At 40.7% G+C, this 19,169-nt stretch overlaps 1 protein-coding gene across 1 annotated transcript in view; it reads left to right on the forward strand.

The window, feature by feature from the left end:
• The window catches only part of CMTM4 (CKLF like MARVEL transmembrane domain containing 4), a 56,269-nt gene that overhangs the window by 11,315 nt on the left and 25,785 nt on the right, over window positions 1–19,169 (forward strand). Inside the window, exon 2 of the mRNA XM_039502511.1 lies at window positions 17,847–18,023. Within this exon, the coding sequence (XP_039358445.1) occupies window positions 17,847–18,023 (177 nt within the window). The remainder of the gene's footprint in view (window positions 1–17,846; window positions 18,024–19,169) is intronic.

The following is a 19,169-nucleotide window of genomic DNA, read 5'->3' on the forward strand; positions in this document are numbered from 1 at the left end:
TTTGCCTTCTGGTTTTTAAGTCTTTGAGGGTGCATTTGGGTCACATTTTCAAGCTTTTCACTGCAACCCTGTGAGTAGAAACTTACTCATAATTTTTGTAATGAAACCTGAGATTCTTACCTAACAAGTGCCTTCTGGAGCTGAGGCTTTAAGAGAAACACCAACTATCGTGAGACTTGTGATAAAATCAAGAATTGGCAGCACTGTGATTTACCAGCTATAAGATAAGATTGTCATTCCTGTCATATAGTGCTTTCTCATCCAAACTAATTCTGTTGTACAGCTGTGTAAGTGGCAGGGCAAGCTTGAAGGCTTTAAGCATTCCCATCACAGCTGGCAGTGCTCTTTAATGTTGTGGCCTACATCTATTTTTTAATGTTCTGTTTTACCAGTATGTCTAGACTTGTTTAGCCTTTTAAGGCATGGCATCTGAGGGGGCCATCAGATTGCAGTTTTAGGATGTTTGGGATTACAAGTACATTTTGCACCATTTCCTTTTTATTGTTAAAATTCTTGCTCTAATGGATCCATTTTTGGACGACTTTATGTTCTTGATTGTTTATCCATTAAAATTCTTTTCTTAGTATAGCATTGGTAGGATGGATGCTTGATATTTACTCATGACTAATCTTAAACAAGACTTTTAAAGGGAATGAAGTGATTTTGTTAGTTTTAAATGGTGCTTTAAAAGAGTTCTTTGGTTTGTTGAGAAGTGAATTTCAAAGCTTTTACATTTTGTTTTTAAATAAACCTTGTTATTCCTGATTAAACAGAAATATATTGATTTAAACATTAAAAATCTACATTTTAAAAACAAAATAATTGAAAGTCAGTTTCACCTGGTGTGGGCTTCAGAGTTAAAGAACAAAAAAGAGAATGCTTTTTGGTTTAAATTAATTGAGAAGACACATATTCTGCTCCCTCCAGGCACCGATTTCATGAGTGAAGGAGTGACTGACATCATATACTCTGTTAACAATCATACAAGCACAAATTTATTTACTATGTTCCAGAAGTGTATGTGTGTTGTCAGAGTTTCGGGGTAATTTCCCCTTTCTCTCACACACCTCTCCCTCATGGTCTGCTCAAGGAATGTCCATTAAGGTTTCAGGCCTCTAGCTGTCACATCTCCCTGGGCAGGGCCCCTCATCCCTCTCCCTTCTGACTGGGGGATTAGGCTACAGCTCTCCTGTAATTCAGTGTGACTCTCCTAGCTGGTCTGACAAGGAGACCAGCCCTTGAACTTAGCTTTCTCTCTAAGCGCTGTGAATCATGTATGCCAGCATGCAGCTCTATCAAAGCAGAGTACATTTATTTAAGGACAAAAACCTACAGAAAAAAAATATGAAACATTAAAAGGCTCTAAATGCTTTAACAGTAGCTCCCCGTCAATCCTAATGGAGACCCCAACAGGATCCCGTCCCTCCAGGCCTTCAGCAGAGCTGAATCCCTGCTTTGGCAAAAGATCATGTCTATCTGAATAAAAAAGAAGGCCTCTCTGTGAGATTAAACTCAGGCCAGATCTACACTACAGAGTTAGGTCAACATAAAGGGAGCTTATGTTGACCTAACTCTGAAAGTGTCTACACTACAACGGTGCTCCTGCCTATGTACATCACCCACTACATCAACTTAATAACTCAACCTCCGTGAGAGGTGTAGTTCTTAGGTCGATGTAGTTAGGGTGATGCAGTGTCTTGTAGACACTGTGTTACTTACATCACCTGTTGGCTGTCAGCGCCATGTGGGGCTGCATAGGGCAGGGGTGGGCAAACTTTTTGGCCCAAGGGCCACATCTGGGTATGGAAATTGTATGGCAGGACATGAATGCTCACAAAATTGGGGTTGGAGTGTGGGAGGGGGTGAGGGCTCCAGCTGGGGGTGCGGGCTCTGGGGTGAGGCTAGAAATTAGGAATTCAGGGTGTGGGAGGGCACTCTGGGTTGAGGTAGGGGGGTACGGGCTCTGGGGTAGGGCTGGGGATGAAGAGTTGGGTGTGCTGGAGGGTGCTTTGGGACCGAGGGGTTCGGAGGGTGGGAGGGGGATCAGGTCTGGTGCAGGGGGTTGGGGCATGGGAGGGGGTCAGGGGTGCAGGCTCCAGGTGGCACTTACCTCAAGCAGCTCCTGAAAGCAGCGGCATGTCCCCACTCCGGCTCCTACACGGAGGCGCGGCCAGGCAGATCTGTGTGCTGCCCTGTCCTCAGGTGCTGCCCCTGCAACTTCCATTGGCCACAGTTCCCAGCCAATGGGAGCTGTGGAGGCAGAAGTTGGGACAGGGGAAGCATGCAGAGCCCCCTGGCTGCCCCTACGTGTAGGAGCCAAAGGGGGGACATTCCGCTGCTTCCAGGAGCTGTGTGGGAGTGCCAGAGCGGGGTAAGCCCTGGACCCTGCTCCCCAGCGGAAGCTCGAGGGCCAGATTAAAATGTCTGAAGGGCCGGATGTGGCCCCTGGGCCATAGTTTGCCCACCCCGGCATAGGGCTTTCTGCATGGCTGCAGGACTGGTGGCACTTGATCCCTCCAGGTGCAAGGTACTTGGAGGGAGGCAGCACTCACACTGACTGTAATTAATGGATTTTTTTTCCATTGATTTCAGTGTGTCAGCCGAAATCTCTGTTTACCAACATCTGTCGATTTAAATAAAATCTTGCCAAGCCTAAATATCACATTGTTAAAGTTAATACAATAGTCCCCAAAGATACTGTGTGTGGCTGCAATATCTGTCACATCTCCCCCATAAAGAAGTGGGTTTAATTAGGATGCTCAATTGGCATCCTGGGGAACCCACAGGCTCACTTCCCGGACAGAGCATTAACTGCCAAATTTGTGGTTCCTTTCAAAATGGACCACCTCCATATCAACATTTGGAGCACCTGGCTCCATCTTAGCAATTTGGCAATAGTCCCTTCCATTTGAAGCAACCAGGTGAGTGGTGAACGGTCAGTATATACAATGAAGAAATGCCCAAACATATAGGAGTGTAATTTGCTGAGGGTCCACGCTGTGGTGAGATGTGGTTTGTTTGTTTTTTGGTAGTTACATAGTTGTTTCTCTCAGGGAAGCTTATTCAGATACATGGTGGGATGTCTCCCTCTTTTTCCATTGCTTTGCATCAGCACAGCCCTGACTTCGCGTCAGAGGTGTCTGTGAAACCATAAAAGGTTTGTCATAGTCTGGGCTTACTAGAAGTGGGTTTGTACTTCGTGCTTCCTTCAGTTTACAGAAGGCCAGGTGACACGTGTGTGTGTGTGTGTGTGTGCGTGCATGCTCACGCGTGTGCCTTCCATTGGCATGGTTCTGGGACAGCTTGTGGGTCAGTGTAACAAAGTTTGTGTGCTTGATAACTTATAATTTGAAGGTTGCGCTCCAGATGGCATTAATTTTGTTTTCAGATCATCTTTCTCATTAATTCTCCCTCCAGACTTTTGTGGTGTTGTAAGTCATTGCAGAGTGATTCTTAACAAACGGGTAAAAACTCTAAAACAAAAAAAGGAATTTGTATGAGGTTAACTGATGTAATAGGTATATTAGCTGCCAAAATCTGTCTTTGTTCCTCATTACCAATTTTTATTTTACAAAGTTCATGTTTTGCCATTATTGAACCTGTAGTAAGAAAACACAACTAGGTCAAATAGTGGTAATGTTCATATTTTATACACTTTTTTACAGTCTGACCATAGAAAATATTTCTTAGAATCTGTGTGTCTATCTTTGATTCTAGAAATTAACTAGAATAGTTGAAATTATAAAAGTTATATATACACCTCTACGTCAATATAACGCGACCCGATATAACACGAATTTGGATATAACATGGTAAAGCAGTTCTCCAGGGGGGCGGGGCTGTGCACTCCGATGGATCAAATCAAGTTCGATATAACACGGTTTCACCTATAATGCGGTAAGATTTTTTTGGCTCCCAAGGACAGTGTTATATTGAGGTAGAGGTGTATATTTTTCTTAATCATCAAAAATGTCAATTTGAGGGGGAAAATACTTAATAGACATCTTTCCATAATTATGTAGTTATTTCTCATAGCTGCTTAATCAAAAACAGGGAAAGAAATGTAAAGAAATTCTCGTTAACTCTAGTACTAATAAAGGAAATGGTTATACTGTAGTTCTTTTAGCATAGTGTGCTCATTGAATGCATATTTTTTTTGCAACTTGCTGAATTTTGCAGTCCTGTGAGCCCTCCTCACACAATTTCCATTGAAAGCAGTGGGAATTATGCTCACTCAGTCCTTGCAGTTTGTGGCCCAAAGTGGATTTTTATTTCTGTATATTTTTCCAAGAAAAAGCATTTAAAATTTTCAGTATAATCCCCAAACAAAATTTAGTTAATTTTTATGTATTAAATATCAGTGGGGTTAGTCATTTTTGTGATGCAGGCACTTAATCATTTCCAAAGCACATTAAAGTAAATGGAAAGACTTCCTTTGACTTTACTGGGCTCTGGATCGGTCCATTGTCTACTAAAATGACCTTCAGATAGTTGCAGCTTTTGGTTGCTGCAGACTGGTGACCTAGAGATGGATGGCTGTAATATCCATTTAACAATCTTCTGATCCCCACAGCCCTCTTGAATTTCCTTTTCTTAATCTACAAATCAAATCTGGATGTTAAACAGCTGGTCTAATAATTTTGAAAAGGAAAAAGTGAATTCTTCAGAGTTAACATTGTGATGCTGAGAAGAGAAGTTTGGGTTCAGGTGGTTGTGGGAAAGGAGATGGAGATAATGTATTTTATACTGCTATTGTAGAGATGTTTCCTGTGGAAGAATTGGCCTATGTTGCTTTTTGAATGTTCTATACTAAATTGAATGTAGAATTTCTTTGCATCATGAAATTGAGTAAACAGTCACCGGAAGTACTGAGGATGAGGATAATATCTGTTTTAAGGTGTTTGCCTTTAGCAGTGTCCAATGGAAAACTGTACTGTGCCTATGCCTCTGTTTTTTAATATATGGAGAAAACAATATTGTGTTTATAAAAGGGTTCCAAATTAAATGATAAAACAGAGTGCTGGCAATAATTCATAATATAATTTAAGTTATATTGCTATGATCTAATTTGCCTGTTCAGAAGAACATTTAGATTTTAAAATGTTTTCTTCATTTTAGATCTGATTAAAGACTGCCATGGACATCACAGGGCTTTAGTTCAGACACCTATATTATTTCTGAAGTTTATAGATTCTGTTAATCATCAACAAGGGTCATATTGACAGTTTATTTCTGTAAGCTTCCCGTCTTTCCTGGTTAATATAGAAGATGTAAAGACAGGCAGTTGATAAAATCACAATTAGCCTGAAGCTTTATGTAGGACCTGTCTTGTATCTCCTAATACTGTAAAAAAGAGGGTTAATGGTAACTTGTTTTTAATTCAGTCTTGTAGTCAGCATTTTTCCACTCTCCTTTCTGTGGTCAATTGTTATCATACCCTATTACTTCAATAAAGGTGGCATGCAGGTAGGTAGCTCCTTTGGAAACCAGCACCGTTACTTTTTTTCAGGCTGGTTGGCAGTTGACATCGAGAAATAGAGCAGCTGGCAATCTCTTCTTATTGAAAGACTGAGTCTGCATCATGTACACATTCTTCATCAACCTAGGGTCTAGAGCAGGAGTCAGCAACCTTTCAGAAGTGATGTGCCAAGTCTTCATTTATTCACTCTGATTTAAGGTTTCGCATGTCAGTAATACATTTTAACTTTTTTAGAAGGCCTCTTTCTATAGGTCTGTAATATATAACCAAACTGTTGTTGTATGTAAAGTAAATAAGGTTTTTAAAATGTTTAAGAAGCTTCATTTAAAATTAAATTAAAATGCAGAGCCCCCCGGACTGGTGGCCAGGACCGGGGCAGTGTGAGTGCCACTGAAAATCAGGTTGAGTGCCGCCTTTGGCACACATGCCATAGGTTGCCTACCCCTGGTCTAGAGTCTTAATTCCAAGTAGTAACTCAGGTTTAAATGGCAAAGTGAAGCTGTACTAATTTGATCACTATGAAGAATCCTGGAAGAAGCCAATTATTTAGACAAGTTTTATCGTAGTTGATTATTTCATACTATCTCAGAACTACAGTATTCAAACTTTCAAAACTTCTTATTTAGCAGGGAATGTATGTGATTGTTAATAAAAATATTCTCCAATCCCATATATCTGTCTCTTATTTTTCAACAATGCCTAATGCAAATAGGACTTCTGATAAAACATTTTATTCTTCAGATGTCATAGCTCTTGTAGCTGGACATGAGTGAAGAAGACAGGGAATGAATCAGCATACCTGTGACAATATTTAATGCAACACTGAAGCAATGTATGAACATCCTTGTGACAAATTTGTATCTAGCATGTGTGTGTGTTTGAGGGACGTGTAGACCAATGCTATTCAAATTGTGGCAAAAAATTTGAATAGTTTTCAATGGTTACACTGCAGGCAGAACTGGTAAAAAGTAAAGTTTGAGTTAATGGGAGAGTGACTTTAACTTTACTAGGACAAATGATTGATTTTTAGATGAGGCTTAACTAAGCAAGACAAAACCTTGGTCTTCTGAGCAAAATGATATGAGTTGTGCTAGAACAATTGTGAGTGAAATGTAGCACCTCCTGAAATTTCAAAGGAGAACTATCAGCATCTTTGTTGTTGTAGGCAGCAGTACGGGTGATGGCAGGTAACTATGGAATCAAGATCCTAATACAGATCATCATGATTGCAGAGATGGATAACTCGAAGGGCCAAATGTAGTGATGGAGGTGAATTCCAATAGGTAACATTAGCCACAGAGGCTGTTGGTTCAAAATTCTGGTTTTAGGCATTGAACTAAATTGTGACAGCTCCAAAAGAGCCTAAGGCATGCAGCAATAATATAAACCTGTAGCCTTACACGTGCAGACAGTTGTCATGTAAAAAATGTGAACTTATTATATACAATGTTAGAGGATTTACTTAGAAAAATATACAAACATAACATGCCAGAAGTTTAGGGAAGTTATTTGGGTTCACGATGAAGGAAACAGCTGTGTCTGTACATTAAAAATTTCCCTGACATTAGGCCACTAGGGAAGTTAAATATTCCCTTATAGCAAAATACTACTTTATGAATAGTATTTAAAATGGAACAAGTCTGCTGGTGAAGGAAGAACAAGGACATTCAGAATTGAGATGCTTCCAAACAGTATACAGAACACTGTTTAACAGAAGCGAACTCATCACTGAACCCAGGCACTTTTTTCTTTCCGGTTGTATTGGTGATTTACATTTTTAAAAGTAATCTATTTCCACCTCAGTCAAGAATCTTTTTTTTTTTTTTTAAATTCATCTCAAATCAGTCCTGCTAAAATAAGACACTTGGATTAATGTCAGTGTCACAGCCCTGGCAAAGCTCCCCCAGCCAGACTTTCCCCAGGCTGCTGTGTTTGGGTCCGATCATGCTAGACCTGTGTGCTTTAAACTTCCTGAGTCTGAGTAACAGCACTGTCCAGCACTGTCTTTCTATGATCTCTCTGGCACACATCCTGGGCATGTGCTCTCTGTCTGCTACCCCTTCATGGAAATGGGACCTCAGAGTCTAACTACTTATAGCCCCAGCCAGGGCTGACGAGAAGGTGGGATGGGGCATTGAGGGGGGGCAGCTGTTCTAGGGCTGTGAGGCTTAGGGCCCCACAAAACATTTGTAATGTCTGTGTAAATAAAGGGAGGGGATGGGGACCCAGTGAACATGATCACCCCAAATTTATCTTAATGGACCCGCCCCCAGGATCAGTGCTGACCGCCATAAACACCCCAGGTGCTTACCAACACCCTTTACCATAGCTCCAACCTTTGTGAGCATTTTGGTCACAGTTTACCCCTTGAGGGACATGTGAAATGTAGATGAAGGATGTAACACGCAGACTTTGCAAAAGATTCTCAAATCAATCTCTCTTTACTTTAGATATCACAAAAGATGTACAAACCTAGATAAAACACCTATATGCCATCTCTGCCTCAGGTTCCTCACCAATCTTGAGCATTCTTTGCATTTGGTAAGAGTCCTTAAGGGTGTCCAGGATCCACTCTCCTTACATACAGCTTCTCCTTTGAATTATGGAATCTCTGCCTCTCTCCAGCCAGCTTTCTTCTTCCTCAGCTGGTGCCACAGTTAGAAAAGGACACGCCTACTATGAAACCATGTCTTTGTTCCTCTGTCTCTGAGTCCCTCTGCCCCAGCCCTGAGCCTCCCCCCAAACCCGGAGCCCCCTCCTGCACCCCAAATCCCTCATCCCCAGGCCCACACCAGAGCCCGCACTTCCAGCCGGAGCCCTCACCCACACCCTGAACTCCTCATTTCCGGCCCACTCTAGAGCCCTCACCCCCTCCTGCACTCCAACCCCCTGAGCCAGCCATGTGAAAATGAACGAGTGAGTGACAGAAGGAAGGGGGGATGGAGTGAGCGGGGCCGGGGCCTCGGAAGAGGGCAGGGGGGCGGGTCAAGGGTGTTCAGGTTTTGTGCAAGTAGAAAGTTGGCAACCGTAACCCCATCCACTTCAGATCAAGTGAGTAGAACTATTTCTTCCAGCTCAGGCACCCTGCTTAGCATACCCATTGTTTAGCCAGAACCCAGTCATTAAGGCAGATGGCTTCTTTTGGTTTGGTTTGTAGCTTCTTGGGGGATGAGGGTGACACATGTCAGGGGCCCTGTTTGTCCATGGCTAACATACTACACATCGAGGCATTCAACGATACAGCAATTTCATAAATTAACCAGAATTCATAAGTTGTACATAGTTTTTCTGTTAACCTAAGTTTAGCAAAACACCCTTGCTGTTAAAATATCATCATCATCTACATACTGGTTATAGGTCACAGCTGGCTTTTTGTAGCTCTTTTATTTATGTAAAGGACTTAGGTTCTTTGGAAAGTCCATATTCAACTACCACCTTTCTTGTGGGACTGTCAAGTGCTGTATAAGGATATGTCTTCGCTACCGGCCGGATCGGTGGGCAGCGATCGATCCAGCGGGGATTGATTTATCGCGTCTAGTCTAGATGCGATAAATCGATCCCTGAGCGCTCTCCCGTCGACTCCTGCACTTCAGCTCGGCGAGAGGCGCAGGCAGAGTCGATGCAGGAACGGCAGTAGTCGACTCACCATAGTGAAGACACCACAGTAAGTCGATCTAAGTACGTCAACTTCAGCTACGTTATTCCCAGTGCAGACCAGGCCTAAGATTGTGTGACATTGCTACCAGACTAGCTATCCTCCTTTGTAATGGTATATTTGGAAATAAGCTGCATCTAAACTTTCTGATATTGACAAAAAAGCTACGTCCTTCTACAAATTGTTTAAAAAAACCCACACCTGATAAAACTGACAGCTTCCCACATATGTCCCTTCCCTGCAATACACCCTAAAAATGTTGGTCTGGCTTTAGTATGAAAATATTATCCCTCCTGTATGAGGTTTGTAAGTCTGATAGATGGATGGATAGGGCCCAAATCTGGATTATATTTGGAGGCAGGTTTCAAGCTGAATCAGGAGAAGTGGTTGGAGTTGGCAGTGCCCAAATCTTGGAAACTGTTGTTGAGTAAATTTGGTCTAACATGGTGGAAATATTACTAGATCAGCTGAACTCACAAGACTTCCATAACCTTGAATGCTGGAAACTTTACAGCTGTTATCACATCCAAACTAGAACTAGAAAATGAAACACTTTTCAGATCTGGATCAAATTTGGCACCAAAACTGCGTCAGAGTGTGGTTAGGCTCTGGAGATTCAAACTTAACTACGTTACTTCCACCACAAAAAAAAAAAAAAAAAAAAAAAAAAATTCAGAGGAGATTGAAATCAAGATTCTGGTTTTGGTCTCTTTGGCCTTGCTCACTATTTCATTTTGTGTACCTTGAATACAATTTAGTTTATTTAAGATGCTGACTTACTAGTGCTTGCGTAACCTTCCCTTTTTATTTAACACCTTTCCCCTAAAGTTTCCAGGTTTAAGAATAGAATCCTAACTTTATTTGCAGAGTTCAAGCTCTTTGCAGTCATGGTAATTGAGTTTTTGAATCTTTCTAGGCTTTGTCTATACTGGCACTTTTGTTGGCAAAACTTTTGTTATTCAGGGGTGTTAAAAAACACTCTCCCCTCCCCCGAACGACAAAAGTTTTACCGACAAAAAGCGCTGGTGTGAACAGTGCTTTGTCGGCAGGAGTGCTCTCCTGCCAACAAAGCCACTGCTGCTCGTTAGGGGTGAAAGTTTTTTGTCGTCAGGAGAGCTCCCTTCTGCCTACAAACAGCAGCTACACTGAGTGCCTTTTAGCAGCATGACTTTAGCGGCACAGCTGTGTTGCTAAAAACTGGGTAGTGTAGCCATAGCCTTAGTGATGCAGAGTAGGAGTGGGCAGGAAATCAGTCATCCTTCTGCTTAGGGTAAAAGGTGGGTTTTTGCTGGAGAAGCAGTACTGTGTTAAAGTCATATTATCCAAAATATTCATGTTTGTGCCAGCTGTTTTAGATGTGGGAAATGCATGTGCTTTACAAGGAGCGAGACTTTATTTCATACATTGAGTTAGAACCACTGGGTCAAGTAAAATGAAAACAATATATCTATATTTGAATGCAAGAAAAAGTTTATTTTTTTTGGATTTTTTTAAAGTTTTTTAAAAGCAATTTATTCCTTGTATACTGTATGTATGTATTGTACTGTACCACTAATCTAAACAGTCTGGAAATAAAAAATGTCTTGGTAATGTGACAGTATTACTAAAATTTTGTGGGTATTTTTCAGGCAGAAAAAATGCTGACCATTTTGTGGTTTTTCTGAAATCATGTGCAATTATGTCATTTAACCAGACAATAAGGCTTTCTGTGGTGCTTTTAGATAAACAGGAAAACTCGCTTTTTACTTTGTCTGTTTCATTACAGAACCAGCCTTTATTTTTAGTGCTTAAGTTGTTTGATATGCAAAAATAAAGCACACAGTAAATTTTATCATTGATAGGAAAATGGGCCACCAATAATCTTCAAAAAGCTCCTGTTCAAGTTTGGTGTCTGTTGCTACAGGTTTTATTTTTTCACTTACGGCAAAATCAATTACTGTATTTAAAATGTATTTAAACTGACACAATTGTAATCCATTTACTTGGCAATAGGGCATTTGACTCCTTTGCTGAGAGTCCAGCATTTTAAAAACCCTACATATTGAAACCCACTACAAAATAGAATGAAAGCTGCAGTTTTATTGCAGCAACCAGTCTTAGTATTGGGCAGAGCTGAGCACCATACAGCCAGTCTGGCAGTCATAGGCTATGTCTACACTACTGCAGAAAGTCAACCTATGCTACGCAACTCCAGTTATGTGAATAACGTAGCTGGAGTCAACGTACCTTAGGGCAAGTTACTGCAGGGTCTGCATCGTGTGGGGTTGATGGAAGAAAATCTCCTGTTGACTTATCTTATTCTTCTCGTCGGGGGTAGAGTACAGGGGTCAACTGGAAAGCGATCTGCTGTCGATTTGTGGGTCTTTACTAGACCTGCTAAATTGACCACCTGTGGATCAAGCTCAGAGTGTCGATTCCGGCTGTAGTGTAGACCTGCCCATAGACTAACATAGCTTCAAAATCATCTGGCTCTCTACTGACAAACACAAGATTTCTGCCTGCAGGGGGTAAAGGAAGCTTGAAAGAACCCTCCGCCCAATAATGTACTTTCCTTTAAAATTTTCCTCTCCACTTTCTTTGTAGCTTAATCCTTACATTTTTATTCTCCAATAACTTCTCTATAAAACTAAGTGTATGAAGACATTTTATACTCCTGTTCTCGTTATTGCAGGCTGGGCTGGTAGCGCTACCTATTAATGTTGCCTGACATTTCCCATTATACAACACTGTTTTCCAGTTGTGTTTAACTTTGCTAATTTTTAACAGTTTGAACTGAAATTTTTCATGTGCCTTTTGCCGTCCCTATGAAAATCTTCCCCACTTTGGCCAAGTTTTAAGCCTTTGAAAAATTGCAGTTTCCATGTGGTCATTAGAGACTTCTTTGACTTTCAGCAGCTAAAATCTTGAAAGATTCCATTCTCACTGAACATGTGCAAGCCTCTTGCAGTTTCTTGTGCTGACCAAATTGCACATGCATCATCTCCGAAGTGACTGAGCATAGTCTAGCCCAAGGGTACAGAGGCTCGGAAGGACTTTCTCTGTAATGGCTGAACCTGACTGCTTTAGGCCCTGCACTGGATCTGAGAGTAGGGATACTCCAATTTTTCACAGGTTAGGTGTTGGCCTAATGCTTCTTCCATTAAAGGCAGTGGTAAAATTCCATTAAGTGGATGCAGAGTTATGCCAATATTTGAATGCTTTTGAAAATCTCACCTTTAACTTTACTTTCAATGTTTGTACCCTAAACTGAAGCAATTATTTTTTATCAAATTTTAATCATGTTTTTCCTCCAAGAAAGATCAGTGTTGGCCCACTCCAAGAAAACATGCATAATTCCAAGTGAATGCAATAAAAATTTGCTTAAATGACTATGCTAACACCACATGATTTTGCTTTCAGTCTATTTATATAGGAATAGCACTTTACTTACAAGAGTGTGTGTCACAGGTAAATGCCCTTCCTCCTATATTGAATAATAAAGTGCATTCTACAAGTAATAATTGCTCATAAGTTTTAGTACTTTCTTATCCACCATAACTCAAAACTAGGAAATTAACACATTTTGTGCAAAATGCATCATCCTAGGTGTCTTTTACCCTATGTTTGTTTCTAATTTTGTATAAGGCGATGGTTCCCTTTTAAGCTTACTGTTGAGATGAATACGTAGGGGAAAAGCAATTTGTCAGAACAAAAAGACCCCATATGCTGCACGGTAGTTGCCAGTTGTAATGAATGATCAATCTGACCCAGTTTTTAGCTCCTCCTATTGAATTTTTTTGGTTACTCTGGCACAATTATGTATTGTGTATACTTTAGGAATGGGGTTAGAATTGCACAGAATCATGTACTGTAATCTATCTAGAGAATGTTGTAAAATACATTTATTATAATATAAAACACTTGAGAGCATTTTTAAAAGACTGTCGGCGCTGTTTTTGGACTACAGTTATATAAATCACGATGTGTGAGGCTGTTCAATGGAACTTCTAAAAGTGTTTAGAAGTTAGCCAATTAACAGCTCAAGTTTAGTTGCAAAACTTGATATTAATGCTCATGAATAAATTGAAGGTTCATAAAAGCGCTCTCTTCCTTTGAAGTTGGTAATTCAAATTACTGTCAATTGTGAGGCAGCTATTTACAGTAATGTTAGACTTTATTATGTGTTGTTAATGCAAGATCAGGCCACCTCCCGGCAGACTATCCTGCTTTTAGTTTAGCAGACTCTTCACATCAAAGTTTGACTTTTGTATATAGCCACTGTGATTGACATGTTTTCTTTTTGCTATTTAATATCCAGATTGGATCCAAACCTTGCAGTTATATTCAGTGTTTTAACATGTTTGTTTACACTGTGCTCAGTTAAAAAATATTGTTTAGACATACCTGTAAATGCAACATGTGTATTGCATATACCCGAGCTAGCAGAAATTGATCGTGACTTTTTGTGACTGGACTTTTTTGCTTAGGTGCTTTTTGTAGTAGTGATGGAGAGATTGTATTCATAAGGGTTGCATTGAGTTGTGTCTTAGTAAGTGCCTATGTTGCTGTTTAAATCTAAATGTATAGTCACACCACAATGAAGTAGTAGACAGAAATAAGACATAGGATGAGTTTCCTTGAAATTATTAATATTGATATGGGAAACCATCAAACACTAATGTAACCATAAATTCCTTTATTAAATCCAAAAGCCAATGGTATTTATACAATTGCTGTAAATATGCCTAAAAAGCCTAACTAATAAGCAATTTACTACATCAAAACAGTAACAAAACATTTATAAGCATTTGATCAAATGCTAAACCTGGGGTGCTTAGACCCATGTTGGTCAGCTCCAACATGGTCAGGCAGGTATTAGCAATGAACCCCTTTAAGAGTTTACCTTTTATACCCTTTAACAAACAAGTGATGTCATTGCCAATTACTGTACTGACTTCAGCAAAAAACCAATTTGAGACAATTTACCCTTTTTTCCAGTCTTAATCTAGATAAGATTCACAGCCTCCTTTCTTCCCAGGGCCTTTCCTTTCTTCTTTTCTCCCCCACTCCTTGCTTACCAGCAGAACAGTGGTAAGGTTTGAGCTTGTTTATTTAAGATAGTTTTTCTTTGTCTTGTTACTGCAGTTCTTTTACTTTTACTTTTGGAACCATACATCCTTCCCATACTACAGGTAGTACTTACTATTCTCACAGCCTTCATTTACCTGCTGATTGGGACCTTTTCCCTCCTGGCCACAAACTATAAAGAGAAAATGTCATTTTCTTAATTAAACTTAGGCTAACTTGAATTCTTTAGTTTTATATGTATTCTACAAGTGCTTATGTGCTCCCCATTACATTAGTATCGTACAATTTTTAGTGTGTTTACCCTGGACATCCATTTGAGGGAGGGAAGTCCTATTATTTCTGTTTTAGATGGGGAACTGGGAACCAGAGAGACTAAGTGACTTGCCCAAGTTCACACAGGAAGTCTGTGGCAAAGCAGAAAATTGAGTCCATGTCTCGAGTCCCCGGCTAGTGCCCTAAGCACTGGACCATTTTTCCTCTCACAATATGGTTTCTCAGATGAGGAGAGGTGATTCTCTACCTTAATCAAGGATCATGTTTTAGAGGAGCTATAGAGAGAGAACAAAGAACAGAACATAAAATATTCATGTTTTTCTTTTTTTAAATTCTCTATAGGCATTAGGTAGTAATTACAGAAAATAATCTAAGAGACCTAAAACCAGTATAGGAAGGGATATTGGACATGAACAATTCTGTTTTCACCAGTTCATTCCTTTTGGCAGAAGGCCTACGATCCCATAGCTGACTTGCCCTGGTTAACTCAACATTTCTAACTACAGGAGATGTGAGGACCTCACAGAAACTGAGCTGAAATGGGATAGCACTTCGAAAAGTGCTAGCCTGATTAAGTCCTGCTCATGCCTGACTGAACTGATGAAACTGGTGATACTAGCCTTGAGGCAGGCCAGAGGAGAAAAGTGTGTGCTTGGAATAGTGTTGTATAGTGTTTGCCAAAGTTCTAATTACTGACTTAGTGTTTAGAGTCTAGGGTAAGAATATGAGACGAGAACTGTATGCACAGCGTTGCCCCATTGAAGTCTCTGGAAGTTTTACAATTAAGTTCAGTGGGGATAGAATTTTCCCTTCTGTTATGGGTGCAATAATCTTTTGATACTCTTTGCTGTTTAATATCTAAAGGAGGCTTGAAAGTTATATTTCTCCTTGTGTTTTACATTTAGAAACTAACAGATAAATAGAGTTTAAACAGTCTGACTAAAAACTCCCACCTCCCCATAGTTGCTTAATTTAATCTCTTAGGACTCTAGTGATGTTATCTTGCTAGTTCTCTAGTCACTGTAGAGTCTTCCAGGCTAAACAGAATCCCTGAGAAGCAGGGGGGAAAATGCCTTTTTCGGGGGTGAAGTGGGTAATCAAAATCAAACATCCTTCAGGCTGCCTTTATATATGTCACAGATCTGGCTGAACTCCTGTTGGACACTCACGAGACTGTTGTGAAGGGATCCACCTCACTGGGCCCCTTGTGCTTTAAGCCTGCAGAGTCGTAATGGAGTCCAGACACTGTCCCTGGTGTGGGCTCTCTAGGAATGCTATTGGGGTACAGATTCTGTCTAGCACCCCATTCTGAGAACTGAGACCCCATGAACCAATTGCTAGCTCCTGGGACCGTGCTGGCCCCTTAAACTCCCTCGCAGTTTAGACATATTCTCTCCCAGAACTCCAGCCATGTGGGAACCCTGGGTTTACAGTTTACCTCTTCAGGGGCATGTGATAGTGAAGTGAACAGACACAGATAGACTTGGCAAAGGATTCTAAAATACCATTGTTCTTTACTTTATAGTGTGAGAAACACAGATCCATGTAGAATAATACACACCTCTAGGCATTTCCCTGCCTCAGGTTTTTCACAGCTCCGCAGTGTTCTTTGGGCTTGGGAAGAGCCCCCTGGGGTGACCAGCAGGTGCGGCTCTAGGTATTTTGCCGCCCCAAGCACAGCAGGCAGGCTGCCTTCGGTGGCTTGCCTGCGGGAGGTCGTCAGTCCCGCGGATTCGGCGGTGCGCCTCTGGGAGGTCTGCCGAAGCCGCGGGACCAGCGGACCCTCCACAGGCATGCCGCCGAAGGCAACCTGCCTGCTGCCCTCCCGGCGACCGGCAGAGCGCCCCCCGTGGCTTGCTGCCCCAGGCATGCGCTTGGCGTGCTGGTGCCTGGAGCCGCCCCTGGTGACCAGGATCCTTCCTCTCCAGCTTATGACTTCCCTTCAGAGACATGGAGCCTCCCTCTAGGTCAGCTTTCTCTGACTGTGGCCAGTTGCAGTTAAACAGCACTCCCTGCTATGAAAACCTGCCCGTCTCTTTCCCCTCTCCTGCCCAAAGTTCCCGTTCCTGCCTCAGAGAGTCTCTCAAGTTTGTGGCCCCCTACCAACACCTGGTTCCTTTGTTCTGCTGCTGGTGTTCATCTTCACTTCTTCAGCCCCCTGTAGACAAGCTGAAGGAAATAGCTTCTCCCTGCTCCAGCCAGCCTCCTTAGCATACCAGTGGTTCAGTCAGAGTGCAGTTGTTAAGGTTAACAACTCTCCATTGTGCCTTGTTGGTACTCAGTCCTTGTCAGCAAGGGGTGGATTCCATGTTCACATAGAGGCTTTCCCTGATACAGCAATTTTCTAATGACTTCATAGTAAAACCAGGATTCTTACTTTGTACCGATAAAGTTCCCAAATTTTCACAAGATACAAAGAACCAAGAAGGCACCTGCCCAATTTTTTTTCCACAAGTTATTTTTAAAGGGGGATTGTCAACATGAAAATTGCATTTATGTCTGAATTATACCAGTTATGGGTAAGACTGCTATCTGAGAGATTCCTTTTTTCTAATATTTGAGTTTTGTTCATTTTACAGAGTATATTTCACTCTATCCCCTGCAGTCTTACAAACACTTAGGACTTACGCATGTGCTTAACTTTAAACCTTCATTGACTTCAATGGGACTGTTTCTGCGCCAAGTTTAAAGCGTGTAAGCATTTGCAGGATCAGGACTTTAGGCTCTTTTTCCTTTATGTGAGGCTGTAACTCAACAACAAAGGATGGGGAGGGGGGGAAGAGGAGAATTAAGTATTTGCAGAAGTAGGGAATTGTGATTTTCAAATCATAACAATGGAGTGAGGTCCGTGGAGAACATTTGAAGCTATTCTAAAATTTTTATTTAAACTGACTACATTTTTAAGTTGACTGACCTTTGAAATAAATGTAATGGGAAAAGGCATTTTAAAATGGTATTGATCTGGATGCTGTTTGCACTAATAAGCAAAATCAGTTGGATATTTTCTCCAAGTTCTGAAAAGACGTATGAAAAATTTAAAAAGGAAATAAAATGTTTGCTTTATCGTTTGCACTTTATACTGTTGGGCTTAGAAAAGGGGGCTCTTTTTTCGGCAACCCATGACCAGTGGCTATGTTGACTTTAGATCAGTATAATTTTGTTACTATAAGTTTTGTAATACATGAAGTACCCAAAAAATCTTGCACTAATTTCTTTTATTCTTGCTTTCAAATAGTGCCCTATTCTAAACTAAAATTGCACATTCTTGAGAGTAAACTGATCATGTTCCCAATGGAAATTTCAGGAATACTTGTGGCTATTTTCAATATGTGGAAATCTATTTATATTTTTTCCATTTGTTTTTTTTCCTAGGTTTTGGCACTGATTGCATTCATCTGCATAGAGACCATCATGGAATGCTCCCCTTGCGAAGGCCTGTATTTCTTTGAGTTTGTGAGCTGTAGTGCATTTGTAGTTACTGGAGCTTTATTGCTTATGTTCAGTCTAAATCTTCACACAAGAATACCACAGATCAACTGGAATCTTACAGTAAGTTCTCATCCAAATCTTCATATTGTAAAAATAGCTGAATAAACATTTTAAGTTTGTTCTTTAAACTCTGCCTGTCTTTTACTGAAATTTAAGATCCTGAATAAATGCTATGTATACTGAGTAAAATATATATCTTTCTTATGTCCAATTTGAACACCCACAGAGTAGTGAGTCTTTAGAAATGTAATGAGATTATAGGATGTTAAATTAAATAAATCTGGAATTGTCTTCTAGCAATTTCTCCTTCTCTGAAAGAGAGCCTTTCTAGCAGTGCCAACATTTCTTATTTATGACTGAGGTGGGCAAAAAATACTCTTATTCATTGTATAACTTTGAGAAATGCTGTCCAAAAAAAGAATTAGGAATTCATTTTATTAGATCTGTAAATAATACAAAAAGTTGTTGAAATGTATGGCAAATATATTTGTAATAACCTGCTGCTGTTTTTTGACACTCTGAGTGCTAAATCTCTTGTAAACATGAACACAAGCATTGTATTATTTAGGGGGAAAACTGAACTGTCAGCAAGGAGAAGTCCATTGCGTTGACTTGGTTACGTACCTAGAGACTATAAGAAACATAGACTAGCAGGCCTCACGTTGACAAATACAAGAAATTTGGGTGTGGGGAAAGAATTGCCAGAAACTCTCATTCATTTTGGATGTATCTTCATTTTCTTGCTTGCTGTGAGCCTAACTTTCAGACTTGGTTGCCTGAAATGAGCATGTATATCAGCATGTAGATCCACTGAGCACCTACATTTGTATTAACTTTTGGACATATCTGTATGCAGTTCACCTGAGGAAATGAGTCTAGTATAAATTGCTGTTGTACATTTAGGTGTGCAGTCCCAGTGTATCAGCCATCCCTAACCTTAGCAAAGCTGCCAGATATTTGCTGCTCCATGTGTGACATTTTGTGCAAATTACTTAACAGACATATTTGCAAACAACTTTCATATATCCATAACCGTCAACACACCCAGTCCTGAACCATGCTGGTGGTAGGAACTGGAGATGCACAAAAACTGGCAATTGGGGATGCATAAATGCATGAGGGAAAGTGGCTGGAGATACTAGGGGGCTGGATTTGGTATCTGAAGGGAAAACTAGGGGCTTCTGAGGAAGTGACTGGTGGCTGGGT

Source organism: Mauremys reevesii, linkage group 16 (genome assembly GCF_016161935.1).
Source record: "Mauremys reevesii isolate NIE-2019 linkage group 16, ASM1616193v1, whole genome shotgun sequence".
Lineage (NCBI taxonomy): Eukaryota > Metazoa > Chordata > Testudines > Geoemydidae > Mauremys > Mauremys reevesii.